The 23,938-nt window shown below is 42.2% G+C and overlaps 1 protein-coding gene and 2 long non-coding RNA genes across 7 annotated transcripts in view; 1 reads left to right on the top strand and 2 right to left on the bottom strand.

Annotated features, from left to right (window-relative positions):
• Positions 1-20,830, top strand: part of LOC110524741 (uncharacterized) — a 25,139-nt gene extending 4,309 nt beyond the window's left edge. The window contains exons 3-15 of one of the 2 annotated variants that reach the window (XM_021604630.3): positions 4,988-5,109; positions 5,906-6,084; positions 6,340-6,460; positions 6,648-6,738; positions 8,291-8,382; positions 9,967-10,046; positions 10,185-10,388; positions 10,607-10,755; positions 12,113-12,320; positions 12,553-12,717; positions 16,138-16,219; positions 16,417-16,538; positions 16,675-20,830. In XM_021604630.3, the coding sequence (XP_021460305.3) occupies positions 4,988-5,109; positions 5,906-6,084; positions 6,340-6,460; positions 6,648-6,738; positions 8,291-8,382; positions 9,967-10,046; positions 10,185-10,388; positions 10,607-10,755; positions 12,113-12,320; positions 12,553-12,717; positions 16,138-16,219; positions 16,417-16,538; positions 16,675-17,340 (2,281 nt within the window). In that variant the 3' untranslated portion in view covers positions 17,341-20,830. The remainder of the gene's footprint in view (positions 1-4,987; positions 5,110-5,905; positions 6,085-6,339; positions 6,461-6,647; positions 6,739-8,290; positions 8,383-9,966; positions 10,047-10,184; positions 10,389-10,606; positions 10,756-12,112; positions 12,321-12,552; positions 12,718-16,137; positions 16,220-16,416; positions 16,539-16,674) is intronic. The other variant, XM_090234444.1, reaches the window with a different exon arrangement.
• LOC149983240 (uncharacterized) overlaps positions 1-23,938 on the bottom strand; it is a 392,257-nt gene that overhangs the window by 121,487 nt on the left and 246,832 nt on the right. The gene's annotated exons all lie outside the window — the stretch shown is intronic.
• Positions 20,683-23,938, bottom strand: LOC149983244 (uncharacterized). Of its 4 annotated transcripts, none has more exons than XR_016495985.1 (3): positions 23,761-23,938; positions 22,217-22,368; positions 20,683-21,859 (listed from the first exon to the last, which is right to left on the bottom strand). It is a non-coding gene; the product is annotated as an uncharacterized LOC149983244 (long non-coding RNA). The 4 variants fall into 4 exon arrangements; XR_016495986.1 differs by having other exon boundaries at positions 22,226-22,368; XR_016495988.1 differs by lacking the exon at positions 23,761-23,938 and adding an exon at positions 23,253-23,608 and having other exon boundaries at positions 22,226-22,368.

Here is a 23,938-nt window from a genome sequence, read left to right as displayed (position 1 = left end):
GTAGTCATTGATTATTGTAATAGCTTTAATTGTCTGCTTATGTGCCCACTTTATTTATCCTACGGTTCTGACTTGGTGTTCAGGGAGAATACTGTCAGAACGACCCATGTTCTGAATTCTGTCGCTGTACATTTCAATAGTGCTGGACAAATAGTTACAGTGCCTTACATAAGTATTCACCCCCCATTGGCATTTTTCCTATTGTTGCATTACAGCCTGTAATTATTTTTTTTCTTTTACACAAAATAGTCCAAATTGGTGAAATGGAAGGGGAAAAAAAGTTGTTTAAAAAATGCCCCCCCAAAAAATGAAAAGTGGTGGGTGCATATGTATTCACCCCCTTTGCTATGAAGCCCCTAAATAACATCTGGTGCCACCAATTACCTTCAGAAGTCACATAAGCTAGATTGCACACAGGTGCACTTTATTTAAGTGTTACATGATCTGTCACATGATCTCAGTATATTCACCTGTTCTGAAAGGCCCCAGAGTCTGCAACACCACTAAGCAAGACGTAATACCAAGCAAGCAGCACTATGAAGACCAATGAGCTCTCCAAACAGGTCAGGGACAAAGTTGTGGAGAATTACAGATCAGGGTTGGGTTATGAAAAAAAGATCTGAACATTTGAACATCCCACAAAGCACCATTATTCAAAAATGGAAAGAATATTTCACCACAACAAACTTGCCAAGAGCGGGCCGCCCAAAAAAACTCACGGACCAGGCAAGGAGGGCATTAATCAGAGAGGCAACAAAGAGACCAAATATAACCCTGAAGGAGCTGCAAAGCTCCACAGCGAAGATTAGAGTATCTGTCCATAGGACCACTTTTAGCTACACACTCCACAGAGCTGGGCTTTACAGAAGAGTGTCCGGAAAAAAGCCATTGCTTAAAGAAAAAAATAAGCAAACACGTTTGGTGTTCGCCAAAAGGCATGTGGGAGACTCCCCAAACATATGGAAGAAGGTACTCTGGTCAGATGAGACTCAAATTGAGCTTTTTGGCCTTCAAGAAAAATGCTATGTCTGGCGCAAACCCAACACCTCTCATCACCCTGAGAACACCATCCCCACAGTGAAGCATGGTGGTGGCAGCATCATGCTGTGGGGATGTTCTTCATTGGCAGGGACTGGGAAACTGGTCAGAATTGAAGGAATGATGGATGGCACTAAATACAGGGAAATTCCTGAGGGAAACCTGTTTGTCTTCCAGAGATTTGAGACTGGGACAGAGGTTCACCTTCCCAGCAGGACAATGATCCTAAGCATACTGCTAAAGCAGCACACAAGTGGTTTAAGGGGAAACATTTGAATGTCTTGGAATGGCCTTGTCAAAGCCCAGACCTCAATCCAATTGAGAATCTGTAGTATGACTTAAAGATTGCTGTACACCAGTGGAACCCATCCAACTTGAAGAAGCTGTCTTGAATGGGCAAAAGTCCCAGTGGCTAGATGTGCTAAGCTTTATAGAGACATGCCCCAAGAGACTTGCAGCTGTAATTGCTGCAAAGGTGGCTCTACAAAGTATTGACTTTGGGGGGGATGAATAGTTATGCACGCTAGTTATGCAAGTTTTCTGTTTTTTTGTCTTATTTCTTGTTTCACAATAAAAAATATTTAACATGTTGTGTAAATCAAATGATACAACCCCCCCCCCCCCCCAAAAAAAAACCATAAAATAATAATAATTCCAGGTTGTAAGGCAACAAAATAGGAAAAATGCTAAGGGGGGTGAATACTTTCACAAGCCACTGTATACTGACTACGTCTATCACAGCTCGCTCGTTAATGTCTTAGTCAAAATTACGGATCGCCTCCTATCTGTTCGTCGTCCACTTATGCCATAGTTTGTGCATCTCAATTGGCAGTCAGCAAGTCAGCAATATAATTTGTTTTTTTCTAAGGCAGGAAATGAGACTGAATGAACTGTTTTGCTGCCAGACAAGGCTCTGCTGATAGCCAGGTGTAGCTGTGGTAAGGTGTTGGAACTGCTGTTGGGACTTTGCTTTTGGGACAGCTTAATGTGGGTATGGTTTGTCACTGTTATGGTGCAATTAATGTATTGTTTAGTGTTGTTGGCTTTGCTGGCATGCTCCTTTTCAGTTTGCCCCATCAAGGGGCGGCAGGGTAGCCTAGTGTGTTGGACTAGTAACCGGAAGGTTGCAAGTTCAAACCCCCGAGCTGACAAGGTACAAATCTGTCGTTCTGCCCCTGAAAATGCAGTTAACCCACTGTTCCTAGGCTGCCATTGAAAATAAGAGTTTGTTCTTAACTGACTTGCCTGGTTAAATAAAGGTTCAATTTAAAAATATATTTTTTTTTTTAAAGATGTACATGCTAAAATCACCACTGCACACCAGGATAACACATTTTAGGTCTGGGGAAGAAACAAAATGAGTGAGGGTGTAGTTGCTTTTAATTCAATTGTGCACCTAGCAAGAGACCTTTTGGCTAGTGGGGTTTCTGTCCTGTAGGCTCCAATGTAGTGGCAGAGTTTTCAAAAATAAATACCCTCCCAAATTATACAAATCATAATGAAATAAGGAAGTTTTTATCTGCAAAGCCTTTAGGGGTGGCAGGTAGCCTAGTGGTTAGAGCGGTGGACTATTAACTGTAAGGTTGCAAGATCGAATCCCCGAGCTGATAAGGTGGAAATCGGTCGTTCTGCCCCTGAACAAGGCAGCTCACCCACTGTGCCTAGGGGGTCATTGGAAACAAGAATTTGTTCTTAACTGACATGCCTAGTGAAATAAAGGTAAGAAAAAATAAAAGTATATTCAAACAGAGCATGATGGCTGAGTTGCGCATCGCAAAGATCCAACTGACTTTAGACCAAACTTTTTCAATGCTTTGCATACCCATTGTTGCCTTAGTTAGCATTTACTGGTATTATCATAAGTTGAAACATCTTTCCTACCCTACCGATGTTGTTCAAATCTGTGAGCTGCTCAATGCGACAACCAGTTAAGCTCTCTTACGGGCAATGTTGCCTGAGTTTCCTCTGAAACTAGGTGTGTGGGGCACGGGTGAAATATATTTGCGATTTGTGTAGGCTACTTTGTACATGATTTTTGTATTGTACTACATAATTGATATGGCGTAAACCACATTTATATGCCTAAATTTGCATTCAGGCCAGGTAGCCTAAAGGCCTACTTCTAAGTGTAGTCCTTTCTCAACATGGACAGTAGCTCTCCAAACAAGACCATGACTAAATTGACAACTCATAAATGGAATTAAATAAACCAAAACTTGTTTCTCACAAGTGTAGCATAGGTTGTGAGCTCTGCAAACAGTGTGTCCACTCTGAAAGGTAAGACTGGAATAATAAATTGAATGCGTTATCAGAAGTTACTCTAAACGAACATTGTAGATTAGGAATTAACATTAAATGTACTACTGGTTAAACATGTAATGGGGAATTGATATACACAAACAATTCACACGAAGTTATGAAACAATGACTGAACAAATTGGCGGGAGAGCACGTTCTGGAGAGAGACGTGCATCTTAGCCACTGTGGCATCCACGCGGCCTCTGCAATGTATTAGTTTACTGAGATTGGCGCGAGTCAGACCGGTGTCAACTGTACTATGAAAAAATATATATTTGCTACTGCTGTACTAAAACAATCTTGATCGACCAAACAATCTACCAGTCGACTAATGGGGGTCCATCTTAGAAGTGAGTATACGCAATGCTCACTGAAAGAAATAAAAAAGGTGTATAACCCTCAGCTACATCACTTGTTGCTGATATATCAGGCAGGTGGTGTGATGTTTATCTTGGTTGAATTTTCCAGGGGTGCGTTCAGGTAATGAAACATTTCTCTACGTTCTGTAACGGTTTGTAAGACTGTTTTTGCGTTTCTGGAAAAAAACATGTCTTGTGTGGTGGTTATGGTGTGACCATTTGCAAAAACCTGTGCAGCACTCCCCCATAATCACAACCTTCTTCAACCCAAGGTTTATTCACTAGGAAACAACTTGAAGCCAACAGAGGTAAAGAGAACTAAACGGGAGGGAACCTACCTGATTGTATCCAATAGAAACTCCATGTTTTTGTTGTAAAATGTTTCCATTGCAAAAGATTTTGCTATTGTTTGCTACTGTCTTCGTCTAAATGAATATACCCATGGTCATTCAGAACAGTATAGTTTCTGTGGAATAAACTTTGGAAACTGTTCTGTCCTGCTGAACGCACTCCACATTTAATGTTTAAATAGTATTTGTTATCGAAATGAACGTGGCCAATTGTTTGACTTTGGCTGTATTGTGTGTAAATATACTGAACAAATATAAACGCAACATGTAAAGTGTTGGTCCCATGTTTCATGAACTGAAATAAAAGATCCCAGAAATGTTCCATATGCACAAAAATCTTATTTCTCTCATTTTGTGCAATGTGTTTACATCCCTGTTAGTGAGCATTTCTCCTTTACCAAGATAATACATCCAACTGACACGTGTGGCATATCAAGAAGCTGATTAAACTGGGGACAAAAGGCCCCTCAAATGTGCAGTTTTGTCATACAACACAATGCTACAGATGTCTCAAGTTTTAAGGGAGCATGCAATTGGCATGCTGAGTGCAAGAATGTCCACGAGCTGTTGCAAGAGAATTGAAAGTAAATTTCTCTACCATAAGCTGCCACAACATCTTTTTAGAGAATTTGGCGGTATGTCCAACCTGCCTCACAACCGCAAGATCGTCTAACACCAGCCACCCGGACTGCTGATGAAACTGAGGAGAATTTCTGTCTAATAAAGCCTTTTGTGGGGGGGGGGGGGGGGGGGTCATTCTGATTGGCTGGCCCAGTTGTGTGAAATCCATAGATTAGGGCCTAATGAATTTATTTCAAATGACTGATATCCTTTATATGAACTAACTCAGTAAAATCATTGAAATTGTTGCATGTTTTTTAAATATTTTTGTTAAGTATATAAATACTGCTTAGTAATGCCCATTCCCTCTGTTATGACCAGGGCCATGGCTGTACCAGGCCCTGCTCCTCCACCTCCCCGTGTGGTCAACATGGCCACTCGGGCCTCCATCATGGCCCCCAACCCAATGTTACAAGGGGCTATAATGATGCAGCAGATGCAAGGTGAGCGCATTTCAGAATGTCAGAAAACGACAGATTAAAAAATATGTTTTTAAAAAATAAGTACTGTAGTACATAATTTTATCTACAGCTGGTGCGTACGTGAAAAAGCTGTCAGTTTCTCTGAACTGTTATCACTGACTGTAGAACGCCTTGTAGTTCCGAAGACCACCTGATAGAAACTCTGGCACTACCCTACTGCTGGAAAAAGTGGTGGGAAAAGTACCCAATAGTCATACTTGAGTTAAAGTAAAGATATCTTTAATAGAAAATGACTCAAGTGAAAGTCACCTAGTATAAAATACTACTTGAGTAAGTCTAAAAGTATTTGCTTTTAAATATACTTAAGTATCAATCTTTAAATTCAATTTGTAAAATGTACTTAAGTATCATATTTCTTATATTAAGCAAACCAGACAGCACATTTGTCTTGTTTTTGTATTTACAAACAAAGCATTTGTGTTGAGTGAGTCTGCCACATCAGATTCCAAAGATGTTCTCTTGATAAGTGTGTGTCTTGGACCATTTTCCTGTCCAAATGTAACAAGTACTTTTAGGTGTCAGGGAAAATGTTGGAGTAAAAAGTGCATTATTTTCTTTAGGAATGTGTAGTGAAGTAAAAGTTGTCAAAAATATAAATGGTAAAGTACAGATACTTTAAAGTACTACTTAAGGTATTTTTACTTAAATACTTTACACCAGTGCTGAAAGTTTTTCCACCAATTATTTTTTTCTCCTCATGCTCATCTCCTCCCACACTTTCTTCCTACCTCTATCTCTCCTGTCTCTGGCACTCCAGGTAGCATGCAGGGCTTTGCAGCAGTGAGTGGGCAGCAGTTCACCCAGTTCTTTGCTGCAGGGGCCCGGTCCTCTCTCATGGGCCCTGTACCCATGGGCATGTCCATCAAGACCCCCCACATGGGCTTCCCTGCCCGACACTACCACCCCCACTCCCGCTACTACAACAACAACAACAGCGTAATCAAACCTCTATTTAACTATGGATTTCTGTTTGACAAGCTAACAGTTTTGTGTTTTACTCAGTTGTTGGCTAAGATAGTTTTACCCCACAGTATCAGAACAATGAGGAGACTTGATGATAATTGCTTATGGAAATACTGAATTGGTCAATATTATAATCTTTAACATTTGAGTCTTCTATACCTGTTGCACACGTTGATTGCTGAGAGAGCAGTTGAATTGTTGATCAAATGCCTCACCCTGTTCATGTAGGACTATGGGTCACGGCAGCCGGATCGGAAGAGGGAAAATGAGCAGAGAGCCTTGGGGAGCACATTTAGCCGACCTGCAGCCAGCAGGACATCAGGGGAAACCAATGATAAGGCTCTGAAAGGTAGGACCGTACCTGAACACTCACTGCTAGCTGGTGTTATCGTTTAAGGTTTTTATTTGCAGCTACCTTTTTTTGTTGTTGGTTGCTTCCTCTTTTCCTATTTCTTCTCTGTTTGAGTGGGTGTGAAACCAGTAATTCTGTGGTTGGTACAGTAGCACATGACAGCTCTGTCTCCCTCTTCCTGCAGATGGAGGAGTGGGAGGGCCAGATGGACAGGCACAGCCTTCAGTGCAACCGGAGCCTGAGGAGCCGGCATTGAAGAAGCAGAGGACTGAGGTGTAAGTAGTACTGTTTTGAGTTTGAAAAAATGCATTCCTCGTGGGTCTTTGCATTTTATTTCAGCAAGCCATGACACCCACCATCAAATTGCTTTGAAATCGTTTCTGTACTTAGAAACAGATTAGATTAGCATTCCTACAACGACATTTTGTTGCGATATAATTTGATATCTGAGAAATTAAGCTAACTGATAGTACAACAAGCCACCCACGGACCCTCCACGCTGGTGATGCATGGGTTAACTCATAACTGGGCGGGTTTCGGGTTATTAGATATTGTGTGGATGAAGGGGGTGTAGGTGGTGGGCATGTTGAATAAAGAAAACAATACCTTACATTTATGGATTTACCATTTTTGTGAAATGTATATCTATAGCCTACATTGTGTTTTTTCTTTAATTATTTTAGGCTATCTGGTATTTAATGTGTAAGTAAGCCTATAAACTTTAGGGCCTTACTGTACAAGATTTGTTGAAGTGGTAAAAGAGGATGATGGCATTGCCGGCTGTGTTGTGACGATTGTGCTACTGTTATTTATTTTTTTAGCAACCCATGCTTTGGTTTTGTTTACCTGGCCATTGTTTCAACTTTTTTGAATATCTCGCACAAATCCAATACCTAATATTAGCATTTTCGCACTTCATATCCAAATCATCTATAAGTAGCGTCATTGATTTACACAATCAATTTTGGGGGTACTTTAGGATGATTTTAACATGAAGCAGGAAAATTATAATATAGGTACCATTGACTTGCTTTGGATTTGTTCCACAAATGCTAAAAAATAAAATATATGTATTTGAAACAGTGGCAAACAACCAAAGCATTGTTTGCCATCATACCTTGTCAATAGACTGCTTACAGGTAAGGGAAATAATGTAATTTGGGTGAACTATCCCTTTAACATTAGGGGAATCTAACACATTTTTATTTCACTTAATAGCAGGAACAGCACCATTTAGTGGTCGGAACCTGGTAATATCAGAATGTAGGTTGGGACAGAAACCTAACAATTTAAATGAATAACTTCTCTGAGGGGGGGGCGCGCACACATCACCAAATTCACTGCGAATACATTACATAGGAAGAAACAATACTCCATGCTGCAGCATCATACTACTTGTCAAACATAGAAAACTGATACTGTACACTCGTTGTTGGGTGTGGGGGTCCGTTGGTGGCTTTTGACAATTGTTTTTGGGATTACTAGATTTATTTTATTAGATTTTATTTTTCGAATCTGAGGTTAGGTACTATATTTAGTGATTTATATGAATCCTAAAAATGAAAATGGCCAATTTGGGTGCAATTAATTTCTCAGATATGAAGTTATATTTCAACAAAGTAATGTTGTAAGAATGCTAGTCTTACCTGTTTCTAACGATTTCTAACTACATTTCACAACAATCTGAGCTGGTGGGTGTCAAGCCTCTTTCTTGTTTTGCTTATGTATATCTTCAGATTAGAATATCTATATGCTGTGATGAGTCCTTGGAGGGTAGCAGCTAGTAGTGACAGGTATCCTTTATTTCTCTATCCTTCTCTGTCCCAGGTTAGAGGAGACTGTGGAGCAGCCTCCTGAGACAGGCGGGGTCCTGAGTGCAGCAGAGTGTCAAAGCCCACCGGTTGACTGCCAGCCTGGAGGTTTGTGTTCACATACACTACATGACCAAAAGTAAACTCAGCAACAAAAAAAAAAAAGAAACGTCCTCTCACTGTGAACTGCGTTTTATTTTCAGCAAACTTATCATGTGTAAATATTTGTATGAACATAACCAGATTCAACAACTGAGACATAAACTGAACAAGTTCCACAGACATGTGAGTAATAGAAATGGAATAATGTGTCCCTGAACAAAGGGGGGGGGGGGGGTCAAAATCAAAAGTAACAGTCAGTATCTGGTGTGGCCACCAGCTGCATTAGGTACTGCAGTACATCGCCTTCTCTTGGACCGCACCAGATTTGCCAGTTCTTGCTGTGAGATGTTACCCCACTCTTCCACCAAGGCACCTGCAAGTTCCCGTACATTTCTGGGGGGGAATGGCCCTAGCCCTCACCCTCCGATCCAACAGGTCCCAGACGTGCTCAATGGTATTAAGATCCGGGCTCTTCGCTGGCCATGGCAGAACACTGATATTCCTGTCTTGCAGTAAATCATGCACAGAACGAGCAGTATGGCTGGTGGCATTGTCAGGATGAGCCTGCAGGAAGGGTACCACGTGAGGGAGGAGGATGTCTTCCCTGTAACGCACAGAATTGAGATTGCCTGTAATGACGACAAGCTCAGTTCGATGATGCTGTGACACACCGCCCCAGACCATAACGGACCATCCACCTCCAAATCGATCCCGCTCCAGAGTACAGGAGTCTGTGTAACGCTCATTTCTTCGACGATAAACGCGAATCCGACCATCACCACTGAGACAAAACCGCGACTCGTCAGCGACGGTGGGTTTTTGCCCATAGGCAATGTTGTTGCCGGTGATGTCTGGTGAGGACCTGCCTTACAACAGGCCTACAAGCCCCCAGTCCAGCGCCTCTCAGCCTATTGCGAACAGTCTGAGCACTGATGGAGGGATTGTGCATTACTGGTGTAACTCGTGCATTTGATATTGCAGAGCCTGGACTCGAACCAGGATCTAGTGGCACAGCTAGCACTGCGATGCAATGCCTTAGGCCACTTGGGAGGCCTCGGACAGATTTTTTTTGTACGCCACTCACTTCGGCACTTGGTGGTCCTGTTCTGTGAGCTTGTGTGGCCTACCACTTCACGGTTGAGCCGGTGTTGCTGCTAGACGTTTCCACCTCACAATAACAGCACTTACAGTTGACCGGGGCAGCTCTAGCAGGATAGACATTTGACAAACTGACTTGTTGGGAAGGTGGCATCCTATGACGTTGCCATGTTGAAAGTCAATGAGCTCTTTCATACGGGCCGTTCTTCTGCCAAGGTTTGTCTATTGAGATTGCATGGCTGTATGCTCGATTTTATAGACCTGTCAGCAACGGGTGTGGCTGCAATAGCCAAATCCACTCATTTGAAGGGGTGTCCACATACTATTGTCTATGGTGTACCATTCCAGCAGCCATTCCAAGCCTCTTACTCCCACAGAGCTACAGCCATATCTACAGAACACCATAGATCGGTATATCTCTGTGGCTTAAGCACTTGCCTTTCACCTTTTGGCTTGGTAGGACTAGTTCTCACCTGTTCTTTCCAATAACAGACTGTGTCATTCTGGAGGAGGGTGGGAGCATAGCTGAACCAGTGACTGCAGAGGCAATGGAGGAGAGCAGAGCAGCCGAGGTGAGTTTTATTTGTTACAGAGGGCTTTACTGAAGCCTAAACCGTGATTGTAATGCTAGTCCAGATGGGTAGCGGGGCACCGATTTTTGCTCACAGAAAGTGAGATGACCTGATCTGAGGGTCCTTGTGTATGAGCAGGTTCAGAGTGGAGTGTCGGCCATGCCAGCCTCTGAGCAGCTGAGTGGTGAGAGCCAGGCATTCACTCCAGGCCTGGAGGACATGGCAGAGGGCAAGGCTGCCCCAGGGGCATTGGAAAGGGGGCAGGAAGAGGGCAAGGAGGGGGGTGATGCTGCCAACAAGTTCTATTGCTACATCTGCACTCTGGCCTGTCACAACCAGCAGGTAGAGTACCCCCTGAGGGTGTAGAGTGGAATGTTTGCGTTTGAATGGTCCAAGGCAAGCACTCAGCTTGACCCTTCAGCGACCCTGTTAGTCAAGTTCATTAGCTGCCACATGGTTGAGCTGTCAGCCCGAGGCTAGTGAGACAGGAATCCCTCTTGTGTCATATCTCTGTGTCCCTCTCTTCACACCTCGCTGTATCCCTCTCTCTTCCTCATTAGGACTTCCAGAGCCACATGAACGGCCTGGTCCACCAGCAGAGGATGATGGAGATCCAACACATGTCCAGCGCCTGTCTGGTCACCCTGATGCCCCGCGTCCAGGATTCGCTGCAGGGAGGCTGCGGAGACAGCTCCTCCTTCAAGGACGGGTCAGTACTAGTGCACGTTGGTGACAGGTAAATGGGATTTAAGTAAGACCCAATAGTTAGGCGATAGGTACCGAATTAAACAACTGACTGAAACAGCAAGGGTCTGCCTAAAATTGTCCAATAAGAAACACTTGTTTTCCGTTGAAAAAAGTTTTGCTATAGTTTGTCTTTGTGAATATGACCCAGATGGCCATCAAATCACATTTTATTGGTCACATACACATGGTTAGCAGATGTTATTGCGAGTGAAGCGAAATGCTTGTGCTTCTAGTTCCGGCAGTGCAGCGATATCAATCTAGAATAACTGTCTTCAAAGTAATGACTCGGGACGTCGGGTTTGAAATTAAAGCTTATTTTCGTAACACTACTTGTTCACGTTACATTTAACAACTTTTAGATTCTACAAAACAATAAAAGAAAGTTGCTAGTGAAAGTCAGGATAATCAGTTGTACATAACTGGGCGTTCGCTCTCTATTTCCTGGCGCAAGGCATTCTGGAACTTGCAGTCAATAGCGTAATCCAATACAACAGAAATATGTATGTAGTTCTCTCAATCTCCAACACACGAATTCTAATACAATTACATGTGTAAATAACTAAATAAAATATCTTTAGATACAGCTCAATACATTAACTCTGTAACCCATTCAAGTTTCAACAATCAACAAGTAATATAACAAATCCACAACTACCTAATACACACATCAAAGGGATGAAATAAGAATATATACCTATAAATATATGGATGAGCAATGACAGAGCGGCATAGGCAAGATGCAGTAGATGGTATAGAATACGGTATGAGTAATGCAAGATATGTAAACATTATTAAAGTGTCATTATTAAAGTGACTAGTGATCCATTTATTAAAGTGGCCAATGATTTGAGTCTGTATGTTGGTAGCAGTGTTAGTGATGGCTGTTTAACAGTCTGATGGCCTTGAGATAGAAGCTGTTTTTCAGTCTCTCGGTCCCAGCTTTGATGCCCCTGTACTGACCTCGCCTTCTGGATGATAGCGGGGTGAACAGGCAGTGGCTCGGGTGGTTGTTGTCCTTGATGATCTTTATGGCCTTCCTGTGACATTGGGTGCTGTCGGTGTCCTGGAGGGCAGGTAGTTCGCCCCTGGTGATGCATTGTGCACCCCCCTCTGGAAAGCCCTGTGGTTGTGGGCGGTGTAGTTGCCGTATTGATTCAGCCCGAAAGGATGCTCTCAATTGTGCAAAAAGTTTTAGGTGACAAGCCACATTTTTTTTCAGCCTCCTGAGGTTGACTTGGGTGGATCGTTTCAGTTTGTCTGTGATGTGTACGCAGAGGAACTTAACTTTCCACTCATGTAGCTGCGTGTGTGTAACACAGAGAGAAGAAACCCAGCCCGCAGCTTTGGTGTGCTACCTGCAAAATCCACTACACCAGTACAGTCTTGGTGCACCGCAGGACCAGGGAGCACAAGCTGGCCAGCCGCACCTCCAATCCTTCCTGTACCGTCTGCAAGAGGCACTTCAGGAGCCCACTCCTGTTCCTGGAGCACATGCAGTCCCAGGGGCACAAGCAGAGAGTTGACGAGGTGTGTGTGTGTGTACTCTGCCTCGGCAGCTTGGAAATCCAATAAATGTATTACATTTTTGGAGTCCCTAGTGGCCCCCTAGTGGTACAGGATGCACTACTTTTGACCAGAGCCCTATGGTCCCTAGTCGAAAGTAGTGCACTAAATAGGGAATAATAGGGTGCCACTTGGGCCCTAAACCTTGTCAAACCATTCCCTCCTTATTCACTGTTCTTTGCTCCTCTCACTACAGCTTCGGGAGGAGGGGGGGCCAAAGGCCTTGGCTGAACTGGTTGCCATGGATGCACAAGGCTGCTTTGTAGACGATGGAGACGAGGAGGAGGAGGAGGCATGTGAGGAGGAAGAGGGGGACGAAGAGGAAATGGAAGATGGCGGCGAAGGCAGCTCCCATGGGAAGGTTAGGCATATGCACACGCCTTTTCACACATGGGGATGGGCATTTGATTATTTTATTTTTTTACTGTTATAGTACTCACATTATTTTTTGGAATGGAAAATATATACACTACCGTTCAAAAGTTTGTGGTCGCTTAGAAATTCTTTTTTTATGGAATATCTACATAGGTGTACAGAGGCCCATTATCAGCAACCATCACTCCTGTGTTCCAATGGCACGTTGTGTTAGCTAATCCAAGTTTATCATTTTAAAAGGCTAATTGATCATTAAAAAAACATTTTGCTATTATGTTAGCACAGCTGAAAACTTGTGCTAATTAAAGAAGCAATAAAACTGGCCTTATTTAGACTAGTTGAGTATCTGGAGCATCAGCATTTGTGGGTTGGATTACAGGCTCAAAATGTCCAGAAATAAAGCACTTTCTTCTGAAATTCGTCAGTCTATTCTTGTTCTGAGAAATGAAGACTATTCCATGTGAGAAATTGCCAAAAAACTAAAGATCTCGTACTACTCCCTTCATAGACCAGAGCAAACTGGCTTTAATCAGAGTGGGAGGCCCCAGTGTGCAAGAGAACAAGTACATTAGTGTCTAGTTTGAGAAACTAACGCCTCACAAGTCCTCAACTGGCAGCTTCATTAAATAGTACCTGCAAAATGGACACAATGTGTTTTTCTTTAAAAACCAAGGACAATTCCTTGGTGACCCAAAACGTTTGAACGGTAGTGTATATTTTTTAGAACATAAGGTCCCACACTGGGATAAATGTGTGCATTTATCTGTATCCCAACAGTGCACAACAATGCCTAATTTATCGTAACCATTACAGATAGAAAATCCCAATTGCTAAATTGCCTTGTATATTCAGTCAAGAAAACAACTACTGCGATTTAAGGTTCGGGGCTCAGTTTGGTGTGTTGAATTTTGTTTTATGGTTTATGAACCAAAATCTTTTCGATATTGTCCTACCGACATGTGACAGTTTATTATGCCGGTTCTTTGGAATTTTCTAAAGGGATTTTAAAAAATCCACATTGAACAGTGCAAGGGGATGAATTACAGTCACTGCATCTGTTTGGTGAGTAGGCCTAGGCTTAATGAAGTCGATGACAATATGCTCTTTGAAAAAAACGAACTAATGTTTTTGCATATTGCCATTGTGGAACCTGTCTGTTTAGGGGGTTTATATCCTAGACTAATTAATTGTAAATGGCACTAGCAATTTGCAAAGTAGCCTTATATACAGTGCCTTGCGAAAGTATCCGGCCCCCTTGAACTTTGCGACCTTTTGCCACATTTCAGGCTTCAAACATAAAGATATAAAACTGTATTTTTTTGTGAAGAATCAACAACAAGCGGGACACAATCATGAAGTGGAACGACATTTATTGGATATTTCAAACTTTTTTAACAAATCAAAAACTGAAAAATTGGGCGTGCAAAATTATTCAGCCCCTTTACTTTCAGTGCAGCAAACTCTCTCCAGAAGTTCAGTGAGGATCTCTGAATGATCCAATGTTGACCTAAATGACTAATGATGATAAATACAATCCACCTGTGTGTAATCAAGTCTCCGTATAAATGAACCTGCACTGTGATAGTCTCAGAGGTCTGTTAAAAGCGCAGAGAGCATCATGAAGAACAAGGAACACACCAGGCAGGTCCAAGATACTGTTGTGAAGAAGTTTAAAGCCGGATTTGGATACAAAAAGATTTCCCAAGCTTTAAACATCCCAAGGAGCACTGTGCAAGCGATTAATATTGAAATGGAAGGAGTATCAGACCACTGCAAATCTACCAAGACCTGGCCGTCCCTCTAAACTTTCAGCTCATACAAGGAGAAGACTGATCAGAGATGCAGCCAAGAGGCCCATGATCACTCTGGATGAACTGCAGAGATCTACAGCTGAGGTGGGAGACTCCATAGGACAACAATCAGTCGTATATTGCACAAATCTGGCCTTTATGGAAGAGTGGCAAGAAGAAAGCCATTTCTTAAAGATATCCATAAAAAGTGTTGTTTAAAGTTTGCCACAAGCCACCTGGGAGACACACCAAACATGTGGAAGAAGGTGCTCTGGTCAGATGAAACCAAAATTGAACTTTTTGGCAACAATGCAAAACGTTATGTTTGGCATAAAAGCAACACAGCTAAACACACCATCCCCACTGTCAAACATGGTGGTGGCAGCATCATGGTTTGGGCCTGCTTTTCTTCAGCAGGGACAGGGAAGATGGTTAAAATTGATGGGAAGATGGATGGAGCCAAATACAGGACCATTCTGGAAGAAAACCTGATGGAGTCTGCAAAAGACCTGAGACTGGGACGGAGATTTGTCTTCCAACAAGACAATGATCCAAAACATAAAGCAAAATCTACAATGGAATGGTTCAAAAATAAACATATCCAGGTGTTAGAATGGCCAAGTCAAAGTCCAGACCTGAATCCAATCGAGAATCTGTGGAAAGAACTGAAAACTGCTGTTCACAAATGCTCTCCATCCAACCTCACTGAGCTCGAGCTGTTTTGCAAGGAGGAATGGGAAAAAATGTCAGTCTCTCGATGTGCAAAACTGATAGAGACATACCCCAAGCGACTTACAGCTGTAATCGCAGCAAAAGGTGGCGCTAGAAAGTATTAACTTAAGGGGGCTGAATAATTTTGCACGCCCAATTCTTCAGTTTTTGATTTGTTAAAAAAGTTTGAAATATCCAATAAATGTCGTTCCACTTCATGATTGTGTCCCACTTGTTGTTGATTCTTCACAAAAAATTACAGTTTTATATCTTTATGTTTGAAGCCTGAAATGTGGCAAAAGGTCGCAAAGTTCAAGGGGGCCGAATACTTTCGCAAGGCACTGTGTGTATATATATATATATATATGCAAAAAATAGAATGGATGCAATTATTCCAAAACTGCTAGTTGTTGGAACACATTTCCCAGCCTCAGTCAATCATTTGGGATGGAATGTAGCTTGTGTATTTTTTTCATACCCACTGTTTTTTAGAAGCATTTATTTCTGTAGCCTAAAGGGGCCCTGTGTAGCAGGAGCAGGCGGAACACGAGTGAGACATGGAGGGGAAAGGGAATTCTGTTTATTTTTTGATGTGCCCCGCAAATGCACATGTACAAATGGAACACTAGTCAAAGCAAATGAACTTGGTCTTCAAGACAACACTTTTTCTTTTTACGGTATTTGAAAACAATGATCTCTGGTTAAAGCGTTTTGATGTCCGTTTTCCTAGTCACACCACGTCTCTTTTCCAGCTCTTGCTCTTTCTCCCATGCGCACATTCACTTTTTTTCCCCAGCATCAATATTGGAGAAATGTTGGGACATATTATCTTCCTGAAACGTCTGTATATCGTTATCGTTGTTGGTAATGGATCTATTTGGTAATGTGTGTATTTGGTGTGGCAGGACGTCTGGCCAACCCAGATGGAGGTGGCTCTACTAGAGGATGTAGATGAAGAGGAGGAGTTTGACCCTGACACGGTGTACGGTGAGTGACACACCCTACACGAGGACACGCACTGTCTGCGTCATTACGCAAGACTCACTGACTTGCCATAGTCAAATGAAAGCCATTCAGAATCAGTCATTAGTACCTGTTATATATTTAGCTATATATTGCACATTATGATTTTGTTATGTGTGATTCTGTTGTCATTGACTTACCTGTCTCTGCCTGTCTCCCAGGTTCTAGCTTTGTGGTTCCTGTGGCTGGGTTCCTCTGTAGACTCTGCCAGCAGTTCTACCATTTTGAGTCCTCAGCCCGCCACTTGCACTGCAAGTCACTCAAACACTTTGAGAACCTCAAGGTTGGTTGTATAATCACATTTCTTGTGTATGGTTGTGTATGAATTAAGACACCACACATCAAATTAACATGTTTGCCTGTCTGTTGTAGTCATCTCCTTTATTTCCTATGTGTTTTTTGCCTTCTCTCCCCTACAGAAGTACAGGGCCTTGCGTAGCCAGAAGGATGGGACAGTGGAACCTACTCCCATAGACGGTACGGACGGCGATTCAGAGTGTGATAGTAACCACACTGTCTCAGATTCAAACAGCCTGCCTTCAGAGCTCCTCAGCAGCCCTGCCTTACTCCAGCCCACCATCTCCATCACCAGACTGAAGTCCTCCAGACCCTGCCCTGAACCCCAGAACAACACTCCCTCAGCTTCATCCCTGAAGGACCTCACCACCACCAGCAGCTCTGTGGGGACTCCGGCTCAAGCCTCCCCAGAGAAGCAGAGCTCAGTAAACCCTGAGGACAAGGAGGAAGAGCCAACCCCAGAACAAGCACCAGTCACAGAGGAAGAGCCAAGCCCAGACCTAGCACCAGTCGCAGAGGAGGAGCCAGCACCAGTCGCAGAGGAGGAGCCAGCACCAGTCGCAGAGGAGGAGCCAGCACCAGTCGCAGAGGAGGAGCCAGCACCAGTCGCAGAGGAGGAGCCAGCACCAGTCGCAGAGGAGGAGCCAGTGGCAGTTGAGGAAAAGTCAGCCCCAGTCACAGGAGAAGAAGAAGAGGCAAAGGCAGCTGCTCCAGAAGAGAAGACTGGCAAAGGGAAAGCGAAGGGCCCATCCAAAAGGAAGTCCGGGAGGACAACACGGAGACGTTGAGGAAGAGAAAGCAGGAGAAAGGGAGGGGGATGGAGAGTGGGAGCGGAAGAAAGAAATAATATCCAGTACAATCTCTACCCTAGGACAGGGTACATTAGCTCAATAGACCTGGCAACTCAAAACCGGTGATCCTCTAACCTATATTTGTAGGTGTTTAGGTGTTTCATTTTTTTAATAACACGACTAGATAGAAATGACTAATTTGCATTCAGTGCAAAGAGAAGAGAATTATGCGGAAGAAATTGTGGATGTGTGTGTTGCTGTCATAGTGTGGAAAGGGTCAAATGAAAATGAAGATCTGTTTTTAGTTTATACATGTCGTTCTAGTTAGCTAAATGTCTAACTCAACACATTGTTGCCAGGTTTAGGAAGGGAGTGGTGTTTTAGTCCAGGAACCGAGTGAATCATTATAGCAGGCAACTTATCTGAAAATATTTGTGATGGGGGTGGGAATTTAAAAAGTAAATGGTACTGTTTGAATGTCGAGTAACTATGAACCTTGATTTGATCCTAGCTTTGTTGAAGTGCTATTGTCCTTGACATTTTTTACACATTCTGTGAACTGTTCTGGAGATTTCTTTGGATGTTAGCAGGTGAGGGGATTAGTTAGAGGGGGGGTTTTAAAGGGGGAAAGTCTTAACTGCTTGGTCTATTTAGCTCAGATACACCCTGAGCTGCTGCTTTCCCCTCACTATACTGCTAAATACATTTTGAATTGACTTGTTTAGCTCTTTAACCCCTTGATTGCTGAAACTGCCTACATCCCACTGGTTTCGCTCCCAATTTGCACCTGAACCTCCATAAGGCTGTGCGATAAACTCATGGTTTTGACAAGACTAAATTATAGATTATGACAGGACTCAATTATAGATGTTCCTGCAATGTTAGGAAGCAGAGCATGATTTTAGTGAGCTTTGAATATGGCTGTTCTTAACTCATAATGTTCTATTATAACAGTTGTCTAGTCTAACAGAACTTGACAACTCCTGAGACCATAAAACGATCATTTTAGGTGTGGCTGGAATAGGGAGAACACATTGGCCTAGAATAGATCCTCTTTGCCAGAGTTTGTTCTCAGGAGACAACCAGTTTTATGCGAAGTTCAGTGCGCACTCTTTTTTTTCCCCCTCACAGTTGGAGGCATTAGGCCTACCTATTGCCAGCTAATACAATGAGGGATATCCAAACCCTGTCACCCCATTTTAATGTTAATATTTAAAAAATTCCTGAACTGAAAGCAATGTTGCATTAACAAGCTTACGCATCACAAACATGACATTGTAAAAGAGTTGTAGTTTTGTGCTGGTTTTCCATCCTTTTTTAAACATTGAGTTGGTACTTTTTTTCCTCACACACCGTGTACACTGGACTAGTAAGAGTCATTTTTTTAAGTTTAAGTGTCTGTACAAGTGACATTGCATGACAGTTGTGACTGTTCACATTGGTAACATTAACATCAAGGTTATCAACAATATTGAAGTGGTATGGATGGACTTTGAGTTTTTCATAACAATGAGACCTGACTTGGAGAAACAAAGGCTGCGTTTAGTCAGGCAGCCCAATACTGATCTTTTTTCACTAAGGCCGTGTCCACAATTGACAATCACATGCAACTTCTGTTATTAGAATATGAAGATGCATTGAAACGACAGGTCTAGATGAACAAAAGTCGCATTGTGGTTGGAATTGTTTAGATCTGGCTAACTGCCTCAATGAGTCTCTGACCAGCACCTGTGTGGATTTCTGTCTTTTTGCAATCAGGTTACCAAAAGTGAATACAGTGGGCAATGTCACAGCACGCCGCCCACAAATCTCCAGAAAATGTATGTTTTGGCAGCAAGAGACGCCTTTTTTCATTAAATGTTGATTAACTGGAGGAAATGCGTTCCTAGCATGAGGAATGTGTTTGCTGGCTTCATAAATGTTAGCCCACCAGCTTATTTGGAAAAACAATTTTTGGTTTGGAGTTATAACCTGTTAGCCAGCAAGCAAAGCTAAAAGGGATTGCAAACTAGCTACTGCCATCAAGTTGTCAGATTTAGCCTGTTCCAGCATTTGAAGAAAAATGGAATCCTGTGACACAATGTGGACGTGTTTGGAATTCAATGATCAGAATACAAACGTTGCATGAACTGTCAAGTCTAGACACGGTCTAATTGGTCTTTAAACCAATCAGCTCTGAAAAATATCTGATGTGAAAAAAAATCGGTGGTTAGTCACAATACCAATTTAGGGGGGGAGGGGGGGGGGGGGGGGGGGGATCAGAATTGGATGTTCAAACGCAGCCTAACTGGTCAGGAAACTCTTTGCTTTGGGCACGGATAATGAAGTGTCTTTTCCCCATTGACAGCCAAATAGTGTAGAAGTTTATTTTTTTTCTCACGCATATCTTGTTAGCTCCAGTACACTGGACTAGTGGACTGTGTATAGATGGGCAGCCCAATTCTGATATTGTTTCCTCTATATGGACCAATCGCATCTTTTTTCAAAGCTGATCTGATTGGTCAAAAGACCAGAATTGGGCTGGATGTCCAAATGCAGCCATAGCCATTGAGTAGAATTGTCTGTACAAACATTGCATGGTAGAGTTGTCACCTTACAAATTAGTAACATTAATATCAACAATAATGAAATTAATAAATTATATGACTTGGGGAGTTTTTCATAATCATGAGACGTCAGCGGGGTAATCTAACTGGTCAGGAAAATCTCTTGGCTCCAGGCACAGAGAAGGAAGTGTATTTTCCCTAGTGGTAATAAATGTGTAGCAGTCTAAAAGTTACAGAAGCTGAGAACCAGCAGTTCTGATTTTGAAGTACACCAACAGAAGAAATTTAATAATTCACCAGATTGTGATCTATTTAATTGACGAGACGTGGATAACCATTTGCCTCTTGGTGAGAGGAGACCTGAATATAGGATAATTGTTCATAAGTTATAGACAGAACTACATAAGACCGAATCAAGTAATGTAGCACTCCAGTAAAGAGTCCCCAATCACAGCCACTGTATTTTTTTTCAAGGAACATGTAAGGAATAAGTCTCTCCCAGATGATACTGATGCTTTCAGTGAATGGGCAGTTGTTATTAGTTCACTTTTACTGCAGAAGAGCAGATGCATAGACTGTTTACACAGGCAGCCCAATTTTCAGATTTTTTTTTCTGAGATGTTCTTAGTCAAAATACCAATTAGATCAATTGGGCTAACTGTGTAAACAAACCCATATTGGCTTTGATGAAAGCAAGCTCATTTGTCTTGTCTCTGGTTTGTGTCCCACTGTAATATTATACAGGACCAGAGCACGACAGAAAGGGTAATTTATGTGACATTTCAAACAGCTGTATGTTTCTTAATGTATTTTTATTCTACAAATGACAAACCGATGAACAAGTGTTTTCTAGCAGCTGGAAGTTTCATGTATTTTTGGGATGTTTTCTGTATTGGGGTCATTTTAATTTATAATAAAATTTGACAATTGCCTCACTGTGATTATTGAATATCGCATTGTTTTAAAGAGCTAGTTCTTGACGCTAGTGATTCAAGATGTCACACTCAGATAATTAACAGTAACACATTCAATATACTGTTATTAAATCTGACAAGGAAAAACTGAATTGGAAAGAAGTGGAACACAAACACATTAATCTCTTCTTGCGTGTCACAGAAAAATATTGACCAATCAAAGCTCACATATGATTTGTAGTATTACCCCATAGAGATTAACTTAGCTGCTTACCTACCACCAGTGTGTTCATTACATTTTACAACAGAAACTGTTTACCATCTTAGAGCCAAACATAGCAAATGAAACGGAGGGACCTACCTGAATTTGTGCAATAGAAACTTGTTTTCGTTGCAAAACGTTTTGGAACAGAAACCAATTCGGCAAAATGAATACACCCCAGTTATGACATGAATCACAGCGTATTCTGCATGCTTTACACCCCACACCAAGCACATGGATAAATAAGTACTAATCATGGGGGCAATTGACTATACGGATAGCTAAACTGAAACATTGGTATACATTGTAAGTGGTGATGGTGGCATAAACTAGTCACTTCAACACAGAGAATGTACTCAGCTTTTGGCTCTTTTACTTAACTAAGCAGGAACCATCTTACAAGTTCAACAGCTGTGTATCGATTAAAATTGTATAGTTTAGTGGAGGGTTCATAAGTGCTACATGAAAGGGACAGAGAAAATCCTATCACATGAACACTTGAGAAAAGGAAAGATGCTCATATTGGTAGGTGGAATGTTGTTTTGTGTAACATTGAGTAGTCCAGCTTTATCCTCTTCGCCCTTCTCCCCTTCAGAGGCCGGAGAATCTTTGTCCAGGGACTGTTGATCCTCTCCTGAGGGTGTAGCAGTGCTCAGTTGAACTCTGAAATCCTGCCAGGCCTGCCAGTTAGATTCCAACAGTTCATGTAGTTGGTCATTCAGTGAGTCGTTGCGTTCCTCCAGGTCCTCCAGGCAGGAGTTGATCTGATCCAGCAGTGTTAATGGCTACATACTCTGCCAAAAGAGAGTGATATGAGAACAGCAAAGATGTGCAATTCCTAACAGACAAATACAGACACCCTATTGGCTTATGTACACAGCTGTGAATGACAACACACACAGTTTTGTTTTATTATCCTTGTGGAGACCAAAACATGTATTCCCTTTCTAAATCCTATGTTCCCTAACCCTTAACCTAAAATAGCATTTTTCCTCATGGGGACCGGCGAAATGTACCCACTTGTCAGAATGTTCCTTGTGAGGACTTCTGGTACCCACAAGGATAGTTAAACCAACAAAAAAACGCACACTGTATCTCTTAAATCACAGCCGCAGAGATGATGCTTCCTCCGTGATGACATCGAAACATACCAGTATTACCTGAATTCATCTTCATTGTCGATGATGTCATCGTCAGTTGAGATGTTAGGATCTCCATTTGGTCCAGACATATTGTTGTTTATTTCTTCTGAGGTTTAACAGCGGTTGACATCCAATTTGTTTCATTACCGCCATCTACTAGACTGGAGTACAACTCCATTATACACTTGAAAAATACAAATGTACTAAATAAATACCCTACCATCTAACACTACACTCACTAATTTCAAAATGATATAAAATTAAATGAACACCACCCTACTCCACTAATTAAATGTATTTACTCCTACCTCATGCCATCACCCTGAAAGGATGGGACGTCACCACTTAACACACCCTGTAACTCTTCTGATGTCAAGTCTAGCACACCCAAATACCTCTCTGCAGCTGCCACCACAACCTCAATTTTCCCGAGACTTCCGATCCATCCCTTCAGTACAATGTGACAACTAATGCACTACTCTAACCCTGGAAACCTCAACCTGCCTCTCTCGCAAGGGACATTTATGATCCCCAGCTCCATAGGCACACCAACAATTAACACAACTACTTTCCCCCATACTACACATTCCTTTGTCTCATGCCCTTCTGCACATTTCTCACACCTTGGACCCTCCCTCCTACACGCTGCTGCCACATACCCATAAACTTGACACCTGTAGCGTCGTAATGTAGTCGGCACATCGCTCGTACAGGATTACTTATATATCCAAACTTTATCGGGCAAAGACTCAACTTCAAAAGAACAGACAATGACTTCCGTTTCCCCACCCTGTTTGCGTCGCATCAAACGACGATCATCACATACACCGGGAATCTTTCCCCTCAGCTGGTCAACTTTTATATTTACTGCTACCCCTGTTATCACTCCTTTCATTTGTGCCCTTTTCTTGAGAACGAAACAATTCACTTTTCTTGCCCTCATTAGTTTTACTCCAAGCGTATTCTCCCTCTGCCTCACAAAAACACAAACAGTTATCACTAGACTATTTCTAGTTACCATCACCCAACAATTTTTTTCACCCACCGTGAAACCACAAATGGATCAGCAAAAAGGGAAGAGTACGCTTTTTTCCATAAACTTCACTCCTACTGCCAGACTCTTCTTCATCCTGATCCTCGGTGCATACCTCGGTATACAATAACTTCACCGAACCTACTACATAGGATACTTCACACTTATTCACTTCCATTTCTCCTCCTGTCTTCAGCTCCCCCTGCTTACACTTTCTACCATTCTTATTTAACAAACCATCTCCCCTTTCCCACAATTTTTATCCGACACAAGCCCTATCTTTTTCCCTCCATTCCTCCTCCGTTTTCCAAGTATAGGTCTCCTCCTGCTGCCCCACTCCTGACACCCATCTTGTTCTAGCTTTCTCTAGGGACTCCATTTCCGCCGAGCGCTCTTCTCCCTATTGTTGTTTACGTAGAATTAGCTACACTGAAATGAATTAAGAGAAAATATGCGTTAGCTGGCACTGCAGCCCATGTAGCTAACGTTAGTAACTTAACACAGATAAACGTTTACTTACATTACTATGTTCATCACCAGTGCACTTCACATATAGTAGGGGTTTCTATTATAATATTCTACTGGAAAACAAAAACCTAAAAAGGACTACATCATAATGCACAAATTGGACTTAGCTGGACTGCTAGCTAACAACCGCAGCCTGTCACTTAGTGTCAGATGACTGATGATGAAACACT

The sequence above is a fragment of the Oncorhynchus mykiss genome, chromosome 5, assembly GCF_057628025.1.
Source record: "Oncorhynchus mykiss isolate SJ-2025 chromosome 5, ASM5762802v1, whole genome shotgun sequence".
Taxonomy (NCBI): Eukaryota; Metazoa; Chordata; class Actinopteri; order Salmoniformes; family Salmonidae; genus Oncorhynchus; species Oncorhynchus mykiss.
The sequence above is the reverse complement of the archived record's forward strand: the minus strand, read 5'-3'. Positions and strand labels throughout refer to the sequence as shown.